Source organism: Poecilia latipinna, unplaced genomic scaffold (assembly GCF_001443285.1).
Source record: "Poecilia latipinna isolate Pla-1442-1.1 unplaced genomic scaffold, P_latipinna-1.0 Scaffold533, whole genome shotgun sequence".
NCBI classification, from domain to species: Eukaryota; Metazoa; Chordata; class Actinopteri; order Cyprinodontiformes; family Poeciliidae; genus Poecilia; species Poecilia latipinna.
The window spans coordinates 254,907-276,429 of NW_015113149.1; the positions used below are offsets into that span (position 1 = coordinate 254,907).

Genomic DNA, 21,523 nt, shown 5'->3' on the forward strand with positions numbered 1-21,523 from the left:
ATTAATAATAAATAAAGTTAATTCCAAATTGTTACAGCTAATATGAAAAACTAAATAAATACAAGACCATACATAAAGTAGTAAATAAAGTACTTTATGTACTTTAACAGTAACAGTAAGGTGTAATGTAATTTAATTTACTGAATTCTGATTTTTTTTTATTAAACTGTTATACAAACATTTTTCTTCTTTTGTAAATAAATACAGAAGTTAGTTTTTTTTAGATGTGTCTCCATCTTTAAGAAAAGGAATAAATATTTCCCCCTATTACTGGAATGCATTAATAGATAATAGATAGAAAAATGTTAATTTAGCCCAATTTAAACTATAATTGACTTTATAATTAAAATCACTTTAATTGAATACACGCTTTATTATGTCTTTAACTTGCGTACACCAGCAGGGGGAGCTGTTACACTAAAATGCTACTGTTCTAAATCCTTTTGTCTTCTGGTTAAACTATTTTATTTCTACTAAGAATTGCGGTTTTTTAAAAGAAGAATGAAAGATAAAAATAGAAGTGAGTATTAACTTAATGTTAAACGGACAAATAACTGAAGTAAACATTAAATTTGATTTGCTGATGTAATATTGAAAGGTTTATTTACTGTATTAAAATTTAGTGGTGTTGCTCAATATATACCTGCATTTAAAGTGATTATTAATTAAAAGAAGAATCAGACAAAGGAGAGAAAGGCGAGAGACGGTAGAGAGAGATAGACAATGGGACCGGAGAGGGAGGGAGGAGGGACGTTTGTTCACGTTCAGCCGCGGAGAGGACGGGGAGGGCGGGGTGGATCCAGCCGGTGTCTCCTCTCTGCTGCAGCGGCCATGCTGCTGTCCGCCGCCTCGCTCCGCGCATCCCGCTCCTCCGCAGGTGAAACCGGCCGCCGCTGCATCTCCGCGACCCGGGTTGACTCGCAGGCCCGGCGCGGCTAGGCTCGGCCGCAGCGGTTCGCCCGAACTGGGTCCGCCGGAACGGTCCGGAACGCGGCGGCGGTGAGAAGGGGGGAGGAAGAGGAGAAAGGCTCCTTAGCAACAAACCGGTTTCACGGCATTATTGGTAGGTACCTCCTCTGTCTGTCTGTCAGCAGCTTAGCAGCAGCAGCGGGTCGGATTGATGGATCAAGTCAATGAAATGAAGAGAGAGACAAACTGTACTCAGGTTTTATAATCATCTCAGCATTTTGTTCTTGATTTAAATGGATTTTCCCAACAGGATGTCCTCCTGAACCGTGGACAAACCAACCCATTTTTACCCAACTGTTCTTTTTAAAAATCAACAGATTAAATATCATGTCGTGGTAATATTTAGCAGAGAAAAACCCAACATGATTTTGGGGGAATCTGTATTGCCAGTTCAAATCATCTGATTGTCTTTTTCTTTTCTTTTTTTCCAGGGATGGACGGGACACTGAGGATTAAACTTTGACCTGAGCCAAAAAGCCCCAAAATGGACTGGATCAGAGTGATAATGGTTTATTGATTTGGGTTTAAAGCAGGACTAGTTTCACTTGGTTTGTTCGAAAGCCAGACAACTGAGGTTATGGTTGGGTCAGTGAGACTGCAGTGAATTAGCCTCAGGGATTGAATATAGGAGGCCTAAGATGACTGGCAGGTCTTCTTAGTGTTCATCTAGAACTCTGAGGTTCTTGATTGGCCCAACAACAATATATCTAAATTCTTAGTTTAGCATTTTTAAGGTCCACTTTGGTAGCGAACCACTGGATTTACACTAACCCTGATGTGAAGACAAATTCCTGAACTCCACTGAACCAGAACTGGTGACATTAGATCACAACTGGATTTTGTCAAACTTGATACTGTTTGAGGACCAAAGGTGACTGGTTTGAATGGGAATAGAAGGCCTCTTGAACTGGTTTTGGACCACTTGATCAATAATTGACTCATTTTGGTGTATTGGAATATGAATCTTAAATCGGATGAACTCTGAGTGCAACTGTAACCTCATTCGCCATGTCTCTCAGTAAGACCCTTGAGTTGGAGCATTTCGACGAACGTAACAAGGTCCGCCGGGGTCGCTCCACCCGACCCAAACGGGATGACTCCACCGGCAGCGGTGGGGGGTCCGGCCCCAGTTCCAGGGGCAGCAGCCTGGTTCCCAGTCCTGCCCACAGCGCCAACTGTAGCTACTACCGGACCCGCACCCTGCAGGCCCTCACCTCAGAGAAGCGGGCCAAGAAGGTCCGGTTCTACCGCAACGGGGATCGGTACTTCAAGGGCCTGGTGTACGCCGTTTCTAGTGACCGGTTCCGGTCGTACGACGCGCTGCTGATGGAACTTACTCGGTCGTTAGCAGACAACCTTCATCTGCCGCAAGGAGTTCGTACAATCTACACCATAGATGGCAACAAGAAGATCACCAGTATGGACGAACTGGTGGAAGGTAAGACTAATCCTCCTGTAGTGAAGGATTGGGTTTCTGATATTTCAGCTAAGGCTAAGTAGGGTAAGCTGAAGGTATTCATCTTGATTTCTGCTTAGTGTGAATGATACTTAGGATTATGATGACAGTATTGGCTCATTTCAAAATGTCACAATGTTTCCATCATCGTCTGAAGGACTTGAGGGGCTTCAGGCGTTTTTTATAAGACTGGACAATATGGCCGAAGAACAGATCAATCTTGATATCACGTTTTTATATCAGTCAAAATGGATAATTATTGATTTTTTGTTGTTGTTGTTGTTTGTTTAAATTTCTGAAATACTGCCAAACTGGTTACATGACCATTCCTGTTTTTTCCAGTTTCCTCTCAAGCAGTTTTAGTCTTTCAGGTTTCTCTCGTCTCGCCGTTGATTTTTATTTTTACGCAGTTATGAGACGCAAAACCTGAATCTTATGCTGCGCAAGTTATTGAACAGGTTGTTGCTAGGTAACCAAAGAATGAGTGGGTTGCTAGGTAACCAAAGAGCAAAAGGTTGAGCTGTTAAAGCCTTTTCTCTGCCTACATCCCCCAGAATGCTATGCGGTTCTGGTTCAAAGTTAGTGAAATTATTGAACGTTGTATCGAACATATTATCTATTGATATTGATCACATGTCTGTTGTGATATTATTGATTTATTGCCCAACACTAATTTATTATTAGCCTGTAGAATCCAAATGCAGTGGCAGTACGTGGTGATGCATCTTCTTCTATTTGATCGGTTTTGCTCATCAGTTTTTAGTCTAACATCATTTAAATGTTTTTAAATGCATCATAACCACTAAGTCTGATTAGGGAAAGGCTACAATTTTGTAAATTGTTTAATTAGGAGGCATAATTTTAGCAGAACTATTCATCATTTCAAAAACCAAAAATTTGATTAATCAGTAAAATCAATCTATTGACCATCGCTAAACTGTTAGGTAGAGTCAGTCAGAAAGTGGTGCATGTAAGTGCAGCCTTGGGCAACATGGTGCAACGTGTTACTGATACCTGGAAGCAACATATCCGGTGCTCAGACTCATGAACTGAGACATCAGTACCAGAGTCTGGTTGGACCTGCAGCTTTTAAACAGCCGCAGTGAAAACTTAGACGTTCAACCAATACAAATAGTAAAGGTAGAGTTCTTTGTTTCCACCAGTGTAAGAACAGAGCTTTGAAAGATTTTAAAAATGCTTTTCAAACAGACTTTGTAAGAACCAAACCAAAAGTTAAGCCTCCAGGTTCCAGTCAGTTCTGTTTGTGTGCTAAACATCTGCAGGGAATCTTAAAGACGGCAGGAATGTTGATCGTTAGCATTTTTGCACCATGAGTGAAAAGCATTGTGATATCTGCAATGACTTCACCTTTAACCCCAAAAGTAACACATGGTTTTCATTTAATAATGTAGGAACACGGGAAAATTTAGATTTATCTAAAGTTAAAGGTGAGAGGAAGCATGTTTACACTGACTGAAAGCTACAGTGTACAGCTTAAGAGAAAATCTACTGTACAGTTATTAAATTTTGCTTAAATTGTCAAGGTGGTGATGTGGACTTTGAATTTTATTGCAATATTTTGTGGCAATAAAAATGCTATTTATGGCTTATATTTAAGTAACTGTGTGGCTTGAATTCAGTAGCGCCCTAAACACAAATACTCAAAATGTCATTTATGTCACTAAACTGCATTTTTTTAACTGCATTTACTCATATTTTTAAAGAAAATGTAGAAGATATGAATATTTGTGCTTAAAAACAGTAACAGACTATTAAAACAAACCAAAGCAGGTGGAATGAACCCTGACTGAGTTTATTAAAGTCTACTAATCCTAAGAGGGAGGATCTGTGATAACGCTACTTTGTGGACCACGGATGCTCTAAATGTCTCCAAAGAAACTCTCCAGGTCAGCAACAGCCTTTCTGATTAGCTTTATATCTTAAAAACTACAAAATAATCAGTTTCTAATGAAAACTGAGAAAAACCAATATGAAAACCTTTAAGAATCTAAATAATCTGTACTTCTGAAGATCTTTTTAAATGATGACCTGAGATCTTGAACTATTTTCTTCATTACTATGATTTATTTCCATCTGCATGTAAACAGCTGAAACATGTCAAACATTTTCTCCTCTGTGGCCAAATTCCTCTGCTGTTATCACCAGTTTAACTGCCCATAATATTGATTGATAACATCCGATTGGTTCATCATCAGGCCTGCACCCTGTCATCCTGCTCTTTACCTGTGTTTGTTTTGCAAACACACTTGAATTATTTATGTCTGTGTACATCAAGGGAGGAAGAAGTATTTCCTAATCAATACAGGAAGTCTCAGGGGATCCCAGACATTAATATTCATTCCTCGACTCAGGCGGGTTAAATTTCCACATTGAATTCAAAATGTTTTAGAAACTTCTTTGTCAAAACTGAAATATAAATAAAATGATTAAACTGTAAATGTGATAAAAAGCTTCCAGAGCTTAATGTCTTCCAGAGTTGAAGACATTAAATAATATGTCTGGGTAATTTTACCAACGTCTCCAATGTCTTCTGTTGCCTGAAGCGACTTGGAGAGAAACCGAGCAGCAGCAGCAGCAGCTTAGTATCAGCAGTTTATCATCAATATTGATGTTGGACTGGCTGTAAGGTCTTCTAATGAACATTAGTGGCAGGAAGCAGTTCAGCCGGAGATGCTCTAAAAGACAGACGCGTCACTCTGAGCACTTAACACGCAGAATGGACCGTGACGGATTTAGTCCGAGTCCAAAGTGGGAAATGCATCATTTACAACTTCTCTCTGGAAAAACATGAAGGCATTCTGTTGAATGATTGGCTGCTTTCCACCTCAGCATGTTTTATGGTCAGAAAATGTGGAGGTAATCCGTGAAAAGCTGTAAGAAGCAGCATTTCTGAGAAGGAAAATGGAATTTGGCAGCAAAATTTAAGGGTTTTTTACACCTGAGAGTCGAAAAGACTCATTTTTTTAGGACCAAAACTGCAACATTTGTTACATTTTCAGCTGCCGTGGTTCACTCAGTTTCACACTGCACTGTGTCAAATGAGCCAAACCATTTGAAACACCTGTTCCTCTCCTCGCCTGTGGAGGCGCCGCAACAAGAAATGACCCAAAATTCTGAAGAAAACCTTTTTCATGAAATGTAAACTAAAATGGAGTGGCATCAGATTTTAGTGGTTGAAGGATTTCTCTTTTGTCTTTGGCAAAAGACAAAAGGTTTTTAGGCGGACAAGAGTTTGCTTTATTTGGTCCACATCAGCGTTCGATTACGCATTCACACCTCCCCAAACGAACTGGACTTTCTAGGCCAGGGGTGCCCAAGTCCAGTCCTCGAGAGCTACCATCCTGCAACTTTCAGATGCATCCCTGCTTCAACACACCTGAATCAAAGGAATGGCTCGTTATCAGGCCTCTGTAGAGCTGATCCTGGTCTGTTGGAGTAAGGATACTTCTAAAACTTGCAGGATGGTAGCTCTCGAGGACTGGACTTGGGCTCCCCTGTTCTAGGCAAACGGGCTGGTGTGATCGTAGCCTAAGAATGTTTCCACACCTGATAGTCCAGTAGATCTGGTTTCATTGGGGCCAAAATTGCAACATTTGTTACATTTTTTGCTGCTGTGGTTCTCTTTATCAAATTAATCAAACCATTTGAAAAACCTGTTCCCCTCCTCGCCTGTGGGGGCGCTGCACCAAGAACCACTGAAGAAAACGACACAAAAATCTCTGAAGAAAAGAGCGCGTGCCACTTCCTTCTTTACGAAATGTAAACATGAATGGAGTTTTGGAGCCGTCTCTGGTTCGCTTATATGTGTCGCTTATATATACATTCGAACTGGACCAGAATTCACTTCAACCAAACTGAGGCTGAGGTTTTTAGATGGACCAGAGTTCATGTTTTTGGCCCAAACGAATCAGACTTTCTAGGCAAAGGAACTAAAGTGTGATTAAAAGGGACTAACAGGGTTGGTGTGAACGCAGCCTAAATGTTTGGTTCCCATCCAGTCTTTTTTTAACACAGGATGTTCTGGTGTCCCGGCTGAATCGGCCCGGTTTGTATAACAACCCAGAGCAATCCTGTCCAGCTCATTTGAATCACAGAGTGAAAGTCGGCGCATGGAGAGACAAGGTCACTGAACAAAGCCTGGAGGGAGGGAAGGTGTGTGTGTGGCGTCTGGAGGCAGAACTATGACAGATACAGAGATGAGGAGGAGGAAGAGGAGGAAGATAAACCTGCATTAGTCTTTTGGTTTGGTTGTTCTGTCGGTTTTACATATTGTTGAGCTTCCTTTATGCTAACCGTTGACTTTGGTTGAGGGAATAACAAGTTTTATGCTCCTAAAGGGACATTTTTGCCGTCGGTCCTGCTAAATTAAATATTTCCTCCCAGCAGCTGCTGGACTCTATAACCATCACTGGTCCCAACAAACTCAAAAAGTCTTAACATCTCTGATGCCATTTGCAGTTTTTCTAATTTTAAATTCAATCCCTGCTGTCATTTGGACATTTTTGTTGTTTGCACAGTTTTATTGTCACTTTTGTTTTTCAAATAGTTGCACATTTTGTACATTTTTTAGAAATAATTTCACTCGGTTGCGCATTTCTTTGGATCGGAGTATTCTGTCTTAGTGACTGCAGAGTATTTTAGGTTGTAATTCTGCTGTTTCTGTGCAGTGTGACATTCTTCATTCTGTTTTTATATTTTATATTTTTGTCTGTGTGGCTCTACCTTGCTACTTGAGTTTCCCACCAAGAGACAAGAAATGGATTTATGTTCAATGCTGGTAGATTTTAAACTAAAAAATCTACATGACATTATTAAAAAAGTTTTTTAAAAAACTTACAGAAATATCTACTGCAGGGAAACTGTAATTTTTTTTCAAATTTCTCGTTTCAGAATGAAAAATAAACTTTTTTGCAGCTTCCAGTCTAACAGCGACTTGAAGCTGTTCATCAGTCTGGTGATGATTTGCAGATTAACATTCAGCTTTAATATTTGCTCCATTAAACCAGATATTTTGCAGCTCCTGCTCGCGGTGCGGTGGTTAACGCTGATGCTGATTGGCCGACCGAGCTGCATGTCGCTGCGTGTAATTGCTGCTCTCAGGCTGTTATTTGTAACCTGCTATTAATCGGCCAGTTAAATCCTGAGCTGAGCGACTCTTGCAGCAGAGGCAACGTCTCCGTTAAAGGAGAAAATCTGCAGAATAATGGTGGTAGAAATAGGAGCCAAGTGGTTTGCTCTTTGTTTTAATTACCTAGCTGGATTTATAATGTTAGTTTCTCTCTTTCTGCTTGGATCTTGAACGTGACGTGATGACTGATGTGTCCTTCACAGAGCAGGAGAGTTGATCTGACGTCTGCTGTCACTTTGTCTTCAATCAACTGCCTCGTGTTTCAACATGTCGGCTGATCTGTAGTTTTTCCCTATACGACAGGGATGCAAGTATTGATTAATGAGTTAATCTAAAGTTGATTAATTGATAACTTTCTTAAAAACCTGAGTTTATCAAGAGGGCCGACCATCTTTCCATAGGACAAAGAGATAAAATTTTCCACATATGCTGAATTTATTATTTATTATTTTGTGGCAGCTGTATTAAATACAGACAGAAATCGGACAGAAATTGTGGTTTTCCACATTCGTAAACTTAGACATGTTCATACATTATAATAAATTAAATAAATTAGGAACCTGTTAGGCTGCAGAAAAGAAAAATAAAAGAAGAAAGAGTAAAATATGTGAAACAGTTAATCCTTATTAACAGGCAGATATTCATACAAAAGTACTGTAGGAATACAGCATCATGTTTTTTTTTTTCTATGTAAAGTTATAATTTTTCTCTGGTATCGACATATTAGGGGCATTGAAGACGTAAGTAGAATAAATTTACATCAAAAAACAGAAATTTTGAGATTAATCTCAGAAACGAGGAAATGTATGAGCCTGAAAAGTTGAAAATTTTCTAGAAAAAAAACAAGAAAATTTTGAGATTAGTCTTGGAAGTTTTCTAGAAGAAACTTGCAAATTTCTGAGTTTCAAAACTGGAAAATTTGCCAGAAAGAAAATCTGAAATGTTGAGATTTTCAGAGGTTTACTAGAAAACACAAGAAAATTATGAGTTTGAAAAATCAAAAAGTTGCTAGAAAAAAAACCCCTGAGGAATTTTAAGATTAATCCCAGTAAATTTTCCAGATTTATTTTTTTTTAGATTAATCTGATAAAGTTTCCAGAAAACAAGGAAATTTATGAGTTCAAAAAGTTGAAAATTTGCTGAAAAAAATCTCTGAAATTTTAGGATTAATCAAAGTTTTGAGTTTCAAAACTGGAAAATTTTGGACATTTGATATTTGAATTTTTCTTTAGAAAATTTCTGAGATTAATTTCAAAATTTCTGATTTTTTGGCTTGAATTTACTCCTTTTTTTCCTATCTAATACGCCGTTGCAAACAAATGATTACTCGATTTATCTAAGCAGTAAATTTTCTCGTTTTCTCGTTGATATTTTGCTCTAAATGCGTCATCCTTATCTCCATCCCGTCCAGGCGAGTGCTACGTCTGCGCCTCAAACGAACCTTACCGGAAGGTCGACTACACCAAGATCTCCGTCCCGAGCTGGAAGCCCGGCGCCGGTTCTGGAACCGCCACGTCCGCCTCCAGCCGGACCCCGACGGCGTCCACCGGCGTGTCGACGACCGCCAGCGCCGTCGCCAAAGAGCGGCCCGAAGGTCGGGAGGGCAGGGAGAGCAAAGACTTCATCAAACCCAAACTGGTGACGGTGATCCGGAGCGGCGTGAAGCCCCGCAAGGCGGTGAGGATCCTGCTCAACAAGAAGACGGCGCACTCCTTCGAACAGGTGCTGGCCGACATTACGGAGGCCATCAAGCTGGACTCTGGGGCCGTGAAGAGGCTCTACACCCTGGACGGGAAGCAGGTGGGGCGCTTGACTTTACGGTTCCACCCAGAGATCAGGAAAGATGTTCAAATCAGCAGCTTATTTAAAACAAAGACAGTAAAATGTGTCAGTTATGAATAAAGCTACAACTACAATTAGATTTGCATACTTTTCAACAAAATGTGCAATTATTTCTCACCAAACGAGATGATGATATAATATATTTAATAATTGCATTATTTTCTTTAAAAATGCAAACATTAATCTTATGAAATGTCATAATTTGTGTCATTTTATCGTCTAACTTATTGATTTTATGGTTCTTTCACTGCGTTTCTGTTTTATTCAGGAAAACTTTAGCATTTGCAGCAGCTTGTGATTCCCATTAGGTGAAGTAGAATCGAACAAAGCCGTCTGAGTCGAGCCAGAAATCAAATTAAAGCGCATTACAGAATTACTCCTCAACAGAACCGCTAATTTACGGCTCGGGTCGTTCTGTGGCGCTCAGCAGAACTGCAGCCGTCAGCTAAAGTCCAGTTGTTGAACACTCTGATCCGCTCTGCAGCTCGTTTTGGTGCGAGGATTTAAAGTTATCGCAGGCCGACCGGCAGAGCTATTTTTGGACAGAGGCAGGTTTTTATTTGAAGTTGCAGATAAGCTGAAGGAAAGCAGAGGCAGCAGAAAACTGACTGAAGGCCGTTTGTTGTTGTGAACGCAGCTCGGATCTGAGCGAAGAAAAAACCTTTTATTGAGTCATGCAGAGATGAACACACCCTGACTGTGTCGGAGTGGATGCAGCATCCACTTAAGGATAATAAAGCAGCGTTCACTGCCTTCAAAATAAAAGCGTCCTGGGCTGCAGCCTTGAAACAGTTGTTTAATTTTAGCTTAAAAATAATTTTTGTTCACATTAAAATGTTGCGGTTGAGGTTTTATGCATGTCTATGCCGCAAAAAGTGCAAAGAAAAAGTTTTTTAGTGGTTTTCCATGTATTGAAATTTAATGGAAGAGTTCTGAAATGGAAATGTTTAATATATGCAGAGCTAAACAGGCTGATTTTAACTGAAATATAGGAACATTTAGGTAAAGTTGTTGTGAATTTATTGGGATTAAATGGGATTTAATTCATATTTTCTTTTAATTTTTGTTTTTTGTTGTAAAAAGGTTGATGCTGGATGCACAGAGACACATCTGACCTGAATTTAAATTAGTTTAATATTTCAATGCAGCTCCTAGAATTAAAAAATATGCATCTGAGGAGAAATTTAGTGTTTTAGTAAATTATTTAAAACATGGTTTAAACAGAAATACGCATTTAAAAAAATATTTTTTAATTAAAGGTTATATTTGTATTTATCTTGTATTTATGTTTCAAACATTAAGTGGCTTCATGGAGTTTGAAATCACAACATCGAACCAACATAAAGTTGTTTTTCTTGGTTTAAATAGCAAAGTTTCTTCTTTTCAAATTAAACCTTTCATCTAATTTCATAAAATATTAAAACATTTAACTATATGAGTCACATAAAACTCACAATTTTTACCATTTAAAAACATTAATTAAATTCTCTTTTTAAAGTAAAAATGCTGATTGTTTTTTTTTTTCTTTAAACTGGGACTTTTATTTTGAAGGCACTTCAGTCCCAATGAAAGCTTTTATTCTGTCGGCCTCAGCATGAATGCAGCAAGGCCAAAGTGTGTGTGTGTGTGTGTGTGTGTGTGTGTGTGTGTCCTCACGTCTCAGCTTGCTTGGAGAGAAACGCCATCTCTCACCCTGCATTGTGGTCTCCATGGCAACCGGCTCGCCAAGGAACCGGCACGTGGAAAGTTGTCGAGGATCCAGTTCCGGAATCGTTAGGAGTCGCCGTTGCCATGGAAACAGAATAGCATTAGCATGAGTTCGTAGCGCAGAATCAATTCAATTCAATTGAAAGTACTTTATTGATCCAAAGGGAAAATGAAAACGATCAGCACCAAACATGGGAACCTGAACCTCTGCTGTGTAAAATGAGCTTTTACAGAAAGTGAAGGTTTTTCAGAGTTCAGCAGAGACAAATATAATCCTTCATTTCTCTGGAGAGCCTCAACATTCACCGTTTTCTCTCTGCTTACACCTGGACACCTTCCTGTTAAGCCACTTAATTCTGACTTATGGACCTTTCAGACAGAAAAGCTCCTGAACTCAGGGGACGAACCCAGTTAGCCAGGAGCTAACTGTTTAATACATCATTTAATGTCATAATTTCAATAATATAGCTCATAATGAATCACATTTTTAATTAGCAAAATGAAATACTCAAATATGTTCACATTTTTAGGCCAAATTTGGTTTAAGTTGAGGTGATTTTGTTAGTTATTGAACCATAGATTAGCATTATTTTCATTATGTTTGGTTTAGTTTGAAGAGTAGCATGTAGAAGTATGAACTTAATTTTACACCCAATCCAATAAATCACTATTCATGTTAACTTTGTTTTAACACTTAATCTATTTTATTTTTGGTTTTGGTTGATATTTTATTTTATTCATTATTATTAGTTTTATTTTGGACATTTAAAATGTCTTCCAGTTCCAGTCTTTAGTGTTCTGTACAAAATTAAACAAAGTTACTAAATATTATATTTTATCGGAGTAAATCCTGACAGTTTATCTCAGGACCTGGTGTGAACTTTGCTGCAGCTTCCCTCCGTTTAATCCCTCCTTTCATACCTCTGCTGATCCCTCTTTTCTTCACCTCTCCTCTCTCTCTCCGTTTCTCCGTCTGCATAGATCCGTGTTGATGAACACTTTGTCTGTAATCCTCAAGGCCGTTGTTTGTTTCTTGTCTGTCAGAAGCTGCTGAAGAGCTGCAGACATGATTTAAATATTCCCATCTGTCCTCCGCTCAGAAAAGAAATCCCTCAGTCACTGAATCTAACTGTGTGTGTGTGTGTGTGTGTGTGTGTGTGTGCAGCTGACCTGTCTGCAGGATTTCTTCGGGGATGACGATGTGTTCATGGCGTGCGGGCCAGAGAAGTTTCGTTACGCGCAGGACGACTTTGTTCTGACGCATTCTGGGAAAACAGCGGCCTTCGTGAGCGGTGAGCATCAGAAACACAAACTCAAGGCTGAATTTTTTCCTCCAAAATCTGATGAAATATTCTGGATATCTAGAATATTTTTGGCCCTCAGTGTTATAAAACACAAGGTTATTTTACAGTGTTGCACATCAGAGTGAACATGGAGCTTAAAACACATGAAAGGTTTCTTAAAGGTGACGTTTTATGCTTCGTTGAACAGGTTAGGATAGGTTTATGGCCTACACAAAACAAGAAAATAAAATTTTTTGCACAAACTCATTCTCATTCATTTGTTTTAAGGCCTCCTGTCATTTTAAATCCAAATAATCTGCTGCAGGCCAACTCAACGTTTACACTCACACCTTAAAATAGCTGCAAACAGGCACAATTATACAATTGTACAGCTTTGAAAAGCAGAAATGGAGCTTCCTTTACAATCATGATCAGTTTCGGCTGATCCATCCTAAGTTTAGAAAATCATGGCTGATTTATCGGTGAATCTCTCCTGGTTTTACAGCAGCTCCTATTGAAAATCAACAAAACCTGAAGAGTTTCTACATGAAAATTTAAAACCTACTTTTGATAGAAACATGAAACATATACAAAAGTAACCAACTTTACCGTCCATCTGTCCATTTGTCCGTCTGTCCGTCTCCAGAGTGCAGGACCAAGACGCCTCGTCCAGCTGCTCCTCAGAAAACCCCCAAAACTCCCAGCAGCTCCGGCTTCTCCTCCTCCAGGACTCCACCCAAAGGTTTATCCAGGACCAAGTCGCCGGGCTCAGGTGGGGAACCAGGACGGTTACCATGGAGACACAGGTTTAAGAACCAGTTTAGGAGATTATTGGTTTAAGAGCAACATCCAACCAACCATCCAACCAACCATTGAGTTGTATATTTTGGGCATACTGATACGTTTAGAAAGTTTGAAGTTGATTAAATGTTTTCTTTCAGTTGTTTTATGGATCTTAAAACGACTCGGTGACTTTAAACATACGAACACGTTTTAACCAATCAGATCGCTCTTTTCTCCGTCATGCAGCCAATGAGGTGTCAGGATCCCAGTCAGCTATAAAGTCCAACAGGTCCAGTCCGTCTCCCACCAGTCCTGGGACACGACGCAACTTAAAGGTCAGAGGGACGATTTATGTTTCAAAACTAGTTTCCTCTCAGATTGTTTTCCTGGAAAAACTGAATTAAATCAGTTTAATTCAAATTAAACTGATTTAAATTAAGTTGACAAACCTGAAAGAGTTTAGTGTTGAACTGTTTCTGCAGCAGAAACTTGGAAGAAAATCTCTTCCATATTCAGAATAAGGAAGGTCAGATTCTGTTTCTTCTGCTGCTAAAGTAAAAAGAGATGAGCAGAGTTTGCCCCCTGGTGGCTGCAGGAAGCTACTGCAGTTCTCCTACATAAGAGTGATTCTTTCTTCTGTCCTGTTTCCTTTAAAAGTTTATCACCTTTATTTTGCATCAAATTACAAACACTATGAAGCATTAAGAAAAATGACTAAAACCTCATCACATAGACAACAAAAATAATGATAAAAATCAGGTAAAAGGCCCAAATTTTCATTGTTTTGAAGTTATAAATGGCTTTGAAAAAGGAAGCAGCTCATAAATGTGGATCTTTCTCAACAAATATATTTACATTTACTCAAAAAAAGCTATTAAAATCTAAAAACATCTTCTCAGTTTATAATTCAGATTTCCTACAGTACTACCTCGGATCTGACCTGGTTTTATTCCCTAACATCTGTTGTCTTACTGTCAGATCTTGCCTCGCCGTGCGTCTTCCACGGATGTGAACGGGGAAGCCGAGCAGCCGGACGACGACGCAGAGGAAGGTTTGTGCTTCCATTGTGGTAAAAATGAAATTTAATGAAGATTTTTGAGTTGTTTCTTAAAAACATGACAGTTTTTAGCCTTTATTATTAGAAAAATCCACTGAAGATCCAGGAAATGTTTGAGATGAAGCATCGCAGATGAAGACGAAGCAGCAGATTGAGTTTAGCTTTTTTAGTGCTTCTTATTATTCATAAAATAATTATTTTTTTCTTTCAGTGAACGGAAACCGATCCGTTTCGTCCTCCACCATCAACGAGAAGTACAAGGTGGGAAAAGTGATCGGAGACGGAAACTTTGCCGTGGTGAAGGAGTGTGTGGAGAGGTAAACCTCACTTTAAACGCTATGGAAGTAGTTAGATGATTTTCATGTTTTTAAATTAAAAGACTAATTGGATAAATACAAAAATAATCATTTTAAGAATCCTTTGTTGCACATTTGTAATTAAATAAGTAATTTAGTACAAAAAAGGCCATTTAGAGCAGTAATTCAGCCAAAACTATAGAAAAGAAAAATATTTTTATTTCAGATAAAAAAATCCTTTGTAAATTTTCAATTGTTGTAAAAAACAAACAAACTTATCACCTTTTTTTATCCAGTCATTAGTTGATTGATCCACAGATTGATCACCAGATCAGTTTTACTTTATTGATGTTAAACAGAAAAATACATAATTATTATTTTATCAGCTGCAGTTTCCTACAAATAATGAAGCCTTCACTAAAGGAATACTGTCTTTGCATTTTAGTTTATTTAATGTCCATTTTATTATTTAAAAACGAACTAAATTATTTTATGTGCATTCCTAATAACAAGGCTTAAATGAAAAATCTACAACCGAATAATCAATAAATCATCAGAATAATTGAACTAAAATAATCTGTCAGTTTTAATCCATTTTCTCTGCCAAATATTTTAATTAAAACTCATTTAATCTGCTTAAACTCAGGATTCGCTGATTGACAAGAGTAAAATGATTGATCAGCTGGAGGTTTTAACTCTTCCTGCTCGTTTCTTTCCGCAGGTCGACGGGACAGGAGTTCGCTCTGAAGATCATCGATAAAGCTCGATGCTGCGGGAAGGTAGCTGCTGCTTCCAGCTCTCACTCTGCAAAAAACAGTTTTATCATCGCTCTTCTGCAACAATCCAAACTAATAACAAACTGAATTCTCATAAAACTAACAAGCTGCTTAAAAACATCAGTTTGTGTTTAACTTTTTTATCTGGTTTAGCAGAATAAAATGTTTTCTGGGTAAAACGTTTCTCTAACAGGAACACCTGATAGAGAACGAGGTGGCGGTTCTGAGGCGGGTCCGACATCCCAGCATCATCCAGCTGATCGAGGTGGACGAGACGCCAACGCAGCTCTTCCTGGTCATGGAGCTCGTTAAGGTCCTCTGATTGACCTCTGACCTTTGACCCTGAAGCCACCAATATCAGACCTTTAAATGAGAAAAAAAGTCGTTTCATGTTCAGATTTTTTTAGCGTTACTGTTTTTTTTGTTTTTTCTATCAGAAACTAAAACAATATTGATAATATTAGGCTTAGATTTTTAAAAAATCATATTTCTCAAAATTTTTTGGCACATTTCTGTATTTTTGTCTGTTTCATGCATTTTCCAGGATCAGATCTTATACTGTTAATACATTTTTTAAATCCAAAACTAAATAAACTGATAATATTAAGCTTAGATTAAACAAATAAGAAATTTCTCAATGTGTTATTAATTGTTTTTTTCATTGTTTAATCATTAAATGAATAAATAAAAGCTCCATTCTCCACGTTTAACTGGTTCCTTCAGGGCGGCGATCTTTTCGACGCCATCACCTCGTCCACCAAGTACAGCGAGCGAGACGCCAGCGCCATGGTGTTCAACCTGGCCGGAGCCATCAAGTATCTGCACCGGATGAACATCGTGCACCGAGACATCAAACCAGAGAACCTGCTGGTGCGAAGCGCATCATCTTCTGCTTTAACCTGAGCTCTGCGGCGCTCAGTTCTGCTTTCGTTCTGCAGGTGTGCGAGTATCCGGACGGCACCAAGTCCCTGAAGTTGGGGGATTTCGGTCTGGCCACGGTGGTGGAGGGTCCGCTGTACACCGTCTGCGGCACGCCGACGTACGTGGCGCCGGAGATCATCGCCGAGACCGGGTGAGAGACGGGAAGTAAAACACAACAGCCAGTTCCTCCAGTGTTCCTTTGAATTTCCCAGATCATTTTCTTTCCATTCGTTAATTGATGAAATTCTTTATCTATCCATTTTTTGGCTCTGGGTGGTTGATTTTAGTTTATACAAAGAGATCCAACAATCGTTTCTAAAGCTGCTAAATGAAATAGTTTTATTATTTTTCATTGGTTTTTAACAAACCTATTTAAGCTAAAAGTTCAGATTTACAGAGACTAAAAATGAAATAATATTTTTTTAAACCTACTGAAAAACATGGATGGTTCTTTCTTTTTTTCCTTTATAAATTTATTTATTTGCTTCTGGATGTTTTTATTATGCGACAGAAATGATAAAGATTCTTTAGATCTCCCGTCTTGTTAATCAAAAGAAAAATGTCTTAAATGTGCAATAAATACTTTTCATAGTGATAACATCTTGTCTTTGTGAAGATTTTATTTGGATTTAATCTACTCTAAAGTTATGCAAGTCACACATTTTTATTGGATTTCTTCTTGATCTTTGTGTTTTGCTAGATTGTTTATTTTCCATATTTTTGTGAGTAAATCATCCCATTGGTTCATAAACAGCCAGTAATGTTGATGTTTTCTTCTAGTTATGGTCTGAAGGTCGACATCTGGGCGGCTGGAGTCATCGCCTACATCCTGCTCTGTGGATTCCCACCTTTCAGAAGGTCAGTAAACGCAACGTTTTACTTTATCCAGGAAATTATTAATAAATGTTTTTATTCACATCATCCTGTGTTGGTTTCATGTTACTATGAATGTTTCCTATTTTATGTTTGAGTTGGTGGGAAAAACTGGAATATTTGTCATTTTTTCAACAGATTCAATACAAATTTGCATATTTTTGTAACTTTAACTACAGTGTGTTTTATTTGTGTCTGTACTAACAGAAATCTGCTTTACGTCCCGCAGTGAGAATAACGTCCAGGAGGAACTGTTTGATCAGATCCTCAGAGGGAAGCTGGAGTTTCCATCTCCAGACTGGGACAACATCAGCCTATCAGCAAAGGTTCGGCTCAGTTTAGGAAAAATAAACGTCAGATATCAACCTGTTAAAGTAAACCAAGGTTACAGCTTATCAATAACCCAATAACAGGGATAAAAATCATTGTTTGTTCTTTGAAATGACCATAAATTCAGTCAAAATCTCTGTACATTAATATCTTGTTGAGAAAAAAAGAACTGAAATCAAATGATTGTCTGTTTTAGTTTGTTTTAGACTAAAACTTGGTCATTCGGAGCAGAAAATGGCAACAAAACTAATCAGAAATCAAAGTGAAGCTAAAAGAAACAATCTAAATCCCATTCTGACGTCTGTAGATGTTATTACATCTCGTATCAGACCAGTGTTTTACTGCTGACACTCCTCAGATGCTGATCAGTCAGATGCTGCAGGTGAACGTCGACGCTCGGTTCACTGCAGAGGAAGTCCTCTCCCACCCCTGGGTGACGGTAAGCAGCATGAAAATGAACGTTTTTCCACTCGGCTGCAGCGATTCGGTTCTTACCGTGTAGAAATGTGTTTATGATGGTGGTAAAGTTGCTGTTTTTGTAGGACGAGGCGCCGGGAGAGTCCAACGCTGTGAGCGGCCCTGAAGATCACGGCAGCGAAGACGCGCACGAGTCGGATCGCGAGTCTCCGATTCTGGAGACGAAACAAGTTCCCTCACCGCTGGTTTAGGCCGCATCCCAGACCCACTGGTCTGAGGGAACCAGCACGATCCAGTCTGGAGAGGCTTCACCAACTGGGAGCCAAATAATCTTCCTAAAGTCTCCATTTGCCTGCAACCGGCTCCCTTTCATTTCTAGGAAAGTAAAACTTTAAAATATAGACAGATGAAATTAAACATTCTCAAATACATTTTTGCTGCTCAACTAGTGACTGAATTACACACAAAGTGAAGTTTTCCCAACGTCATCTTAGGGACCAGGTGACGTTTCATTTGAAACCAAACTGTCCAGTAGCTGCGTTTCCATTTCATGTCTGTGCAAAACTGTTGGTATCCCATTAATGTTGGGGAAAAAAAGGTTTTTATTGAAAATTTTGCCATGTTTCCTGAAAAAAGATGACTTGCATAACTGAAAAGATTTGATCAGTGGAAACGCAGCTACTGACAGGCATCCTTACAGATTTATTCACCACATCTGCAGGATTTTCCCTCAGATCTGGTCAGAAATGTTAAATAAGTTTGAGAAATTTGCCTTTGCTCTCAAAAACTGAACAAAGCCCACTATCTCAGTTTGGACATTTGATTCTGGTTCCTGTTTCCATGGAAACTCAATCACTAATCGTATATCTAGTTTCTTTTCCCTAAATCAGGTTTATTATAGTTCATGTTTAAGTTTGCAGAAATTGGGTAAACAAAATAGCCTTAAATCTATTTTAATTTCCAGCAAACCAAACGAGTTTGCACAATTTAAAATGAACCCAAAGTTTATTTCCTCCCCTTCTCTGGTCTTCTGACATGGACTGAGTTTCCTGGTTATTTACCCCAGACCAGTCTCTCCAGTATTAAATCCAGTTTGTCTCCTGGTAACCGTCCAGAGCGCGTGCCAATTGATCCTCAGAAGGTTTTGCACACGGTCCGGTTCTGATCCGTTAAAACAGGCGCCGCTGCTGCCTGCAGGACGTCCATGAACACACGACGCCTCTGAACGGACCAAAGTTTCCTGGTTAAACGCTGTGATCTGGAGTGAACTTTAAACGGACCTTACTGATTTTACGGCTCTAACCTTCTCTGAAGTTCCTGCCAAGCCAGGATGTCTTCCATTTATCTGAAAATATGTCCAACTTTTGTCTCTCCTTCCCTGGAGAAGACTCACGTTGTCGTCTTCTTCTACTTGTATCAACCTGTTGAGGAGATATTTGAGCACTGTGCCTGTCTGCGCTGCTGATCCAGTCGTTTTTTTGTTTTGTTTTTGTTTTTTTACCAGAATATTCCCATCTTTATAAAAATAATGCAGAATCTTTGGAAATATTCGTCCAGAAGGAACAATTTTTTAATATATTTTGTCTGGTTATAAACTGAAGTTTGAGTTGATTGGAAGAATCTTGGAAAAATGAAGGCAGCAAATCTGAATTTTGGCTTTTAATTAAGATATAATGAGCAAGAAAAAAAAGTCGGAGCTCAAAACACATCTGTTGAACTGAATCCCTTTTCCTATTCATCATATCCAGGCTGCACTGCAAAAACACTAAATATTACCAAGTATTTTGGTTCCAGTTTCTTGTACAAATGTCTTAGTACACCTGAAATAAGACGATTTCTGTAAATATTAGGAGCTTGGTTTTAAATAAAATGCTTAAAAGCCAGCAGAGCCTGTTCTTCTCCACCTTGCTGGATTTAAAGCCAAATTTTATAATTTAAACTACAGAGACAATAAANTACGTTTGTTAGTAATAATTCTGAATACTGTTAGAAAATATGAAAAAATATTGACATTTTAGTCTGGAAAAGAGATTTGATCTGACCTTTGGAAATGGGATTCAGCCTCAGTCATCCTGTTTTCTGCTTCTTCAGACCTTCACCTACTTTAAAACGTTTTGTTTTATATTCAACTGACTGACGTCCATTTTTATCACCTGAACTGTTCAAGCATCGCTTCAAAGATGCATTTGGACTGAACTTAAGGGCACACCAAACGATGAGCTCTTTGCTTCTCCTCACTTTATATCATTTTAGATAAAAGGGTAAGTCTGTAAATACTGTAGATACCGTTCTGTCCGTCAGTGTCTGTGTGAGTCTGTTGTGAAGTAGGAAAACAGTAGCAGATTGAAGAATAAGTAGTGTTACAAATGAAAAGAACAATCTCATCATCAACGCCTCAAAAAAAAATCCTACCTAAAGAAAATGATTTTTCACATAACTAATAAACCATTTTGGCATTTAAAATGTAATTTCAGTATTTAGATAGTTAAAAAAACTGATATTTGGGATTCAGGGTTTCTGGTGATGACCTGTGAGGAAAGGTAGCAAACATCAATGAATCTCTTTCTTTTCTATAATCATGTTACATCCAACTAACGTTTGTCTCCATTTGCACTTTCCATGAAATTGTCTGTCCAAAGCTGCGTGTCTGTTTGATGTTTTCGCTTTTGGGAAAGAGGAACTTCTGAGATGGGTGTTTGCATCAATGGGGAAGCAGTTCCCGTCCATAAAACTTGAAAAGAAAGTGTCTGAATAAACGCACTGACCTGATGCAGTGATGCAACCTTTCCATGGCCTTGACCTTTGGTTGGAGTCGCTCACTCAGAGTTTGGCTGGAGGCTCTCCTGAATCTACAAACATTCAAATTCATCGAAATCGTTAAAATTCAGCCATTCTTGGGCTGATTTTGACACATAAAAAGCCTCCGTCACTGGGCTTCAATTGAAGTAAAGATTTGGAAGAAACTGGGCTTTAACTGAACAATTTAGGCTGAATTATTATACAATGGGAAGCAGCTAAACATTACATGAACTAGTCCAGTGGTATCCAATTGATTCACCAAAAATGGCAAATTTAAGCTACTGGCAGGCCTCAAAATTCATTAATTTAAAATGCAAAAATTGTGATTTTTATTTATTATTTTATTTTTTAAGTTTTACCTTCTTAAAACATTTGTATGGACTGTACATCATTAAAGATCCAAACCATAAACAGGGCTTTGGAGTGCTGCCTTTTAACAGAAACATAACATTTTCAAATTCTTATTTTCTCTGTTTGTTGGCCTAGTTTTTGCCACGTCTGACTTGTGATCAGAGGCTGAACAGCATCATTTCTAGGGCCAAAAATGGCCCCCGATCCACACTTTGGACACCCCTGTTTTACACAACTCCTAATAATGGCCAAAGAGATTTGAATCAGGTGCATCAAGGCACAAATGTAAATAAAATTAAAAAAAACAAAATCTGATTTTTGCTGATGGAAACAGATTTTTAGCTGCATTTAGTTGTCTGCAGTCAAATGTTTTAGTTTCTTAAATGTATTCAGTCAGAAACGTGTATCTGAAGTTGGGGAGTAAAAGTTTCGGATGAGCTCAGACTGTTATCATCCGTCCTTCACCACTCTGCTTATCACTGGGGTGTAAAATTGCGTAAACTTTTGTTATTGA

The 21,523-nt window shown here is 38.6% G+C and overlaps 1 protein-coding gene across 1 annotated transcript; it reads left to right on the forward strand.

Annotated features, from left to right (window-relative positions):
* Positions 1 to 771: 771 nt before the first annotated feature.
* On the forward strand, positions 772 to 21,295 carry LOC106952660 (serine/threonine-protein kinase DCLK2). The gene is made up of 16 exons (XM_015040905.1): positions 772 to 1,063; positions 1,401 to 2,407; positions 8,986 to 9,374; positions 12,289 to 12,415; positions 13,053 to 13,178; positions 13,436 to 13,524; positions 14,168 to 14,240; positions 14,458 to 14,563; positions 15,264 to 15,321; positions 15,512 to 15,631; positions 16,042 to 16,188; positions 16,257 to 16,390; positions 17,020 to 17,097; positions 17,342 to 17,438; positions 17,801 to 17,881; positions 17,985 to 21,295. Exons 2-16 carry the CDS (start codon positions 1,978 to 1,980, stop codon positions 18,108 to 18,110), a joined length of 2,181 nt encoding a protein of 726 aa, XP_014896391.1. The 5' UTR covers positions 772 to 1,063; positions 1,401 to 1,977; the 3' UTR covers positions 18,111 to 21,295.
* The last annotated feature ends 228 nt before the right edge of the window (positions 21,296 to 21,523 follow it).

What these genes read in the sequence shown, in the direction of transcription:
- LOC106952660 (XM_015040905.1), top strand. Translation starts at nt 1,978, where the DNA reads ATGTCTCTCAGTAAGACCCTTGAGTTGGAGCATTTCGACGAACGTAAC. An exon ending in AACAGCGGCCTTCGTGAGCG is followed by an intron (nt 12,416 to 13,052) that starts GTGAGCATCAGA and finishes GTCCGTCTCCAG; the next exon opens with AGTGCAGGACCAAGACGCCT. An exon ending in GGACGACGACGCAGAGGAAG is followed by an intron (nt 14,241 to 14,457) that starts GTTTGTGCTTCC and finishes TTTTTCTTTCAG; the next exon opens with TGAACGGAAACCGATCCGTT.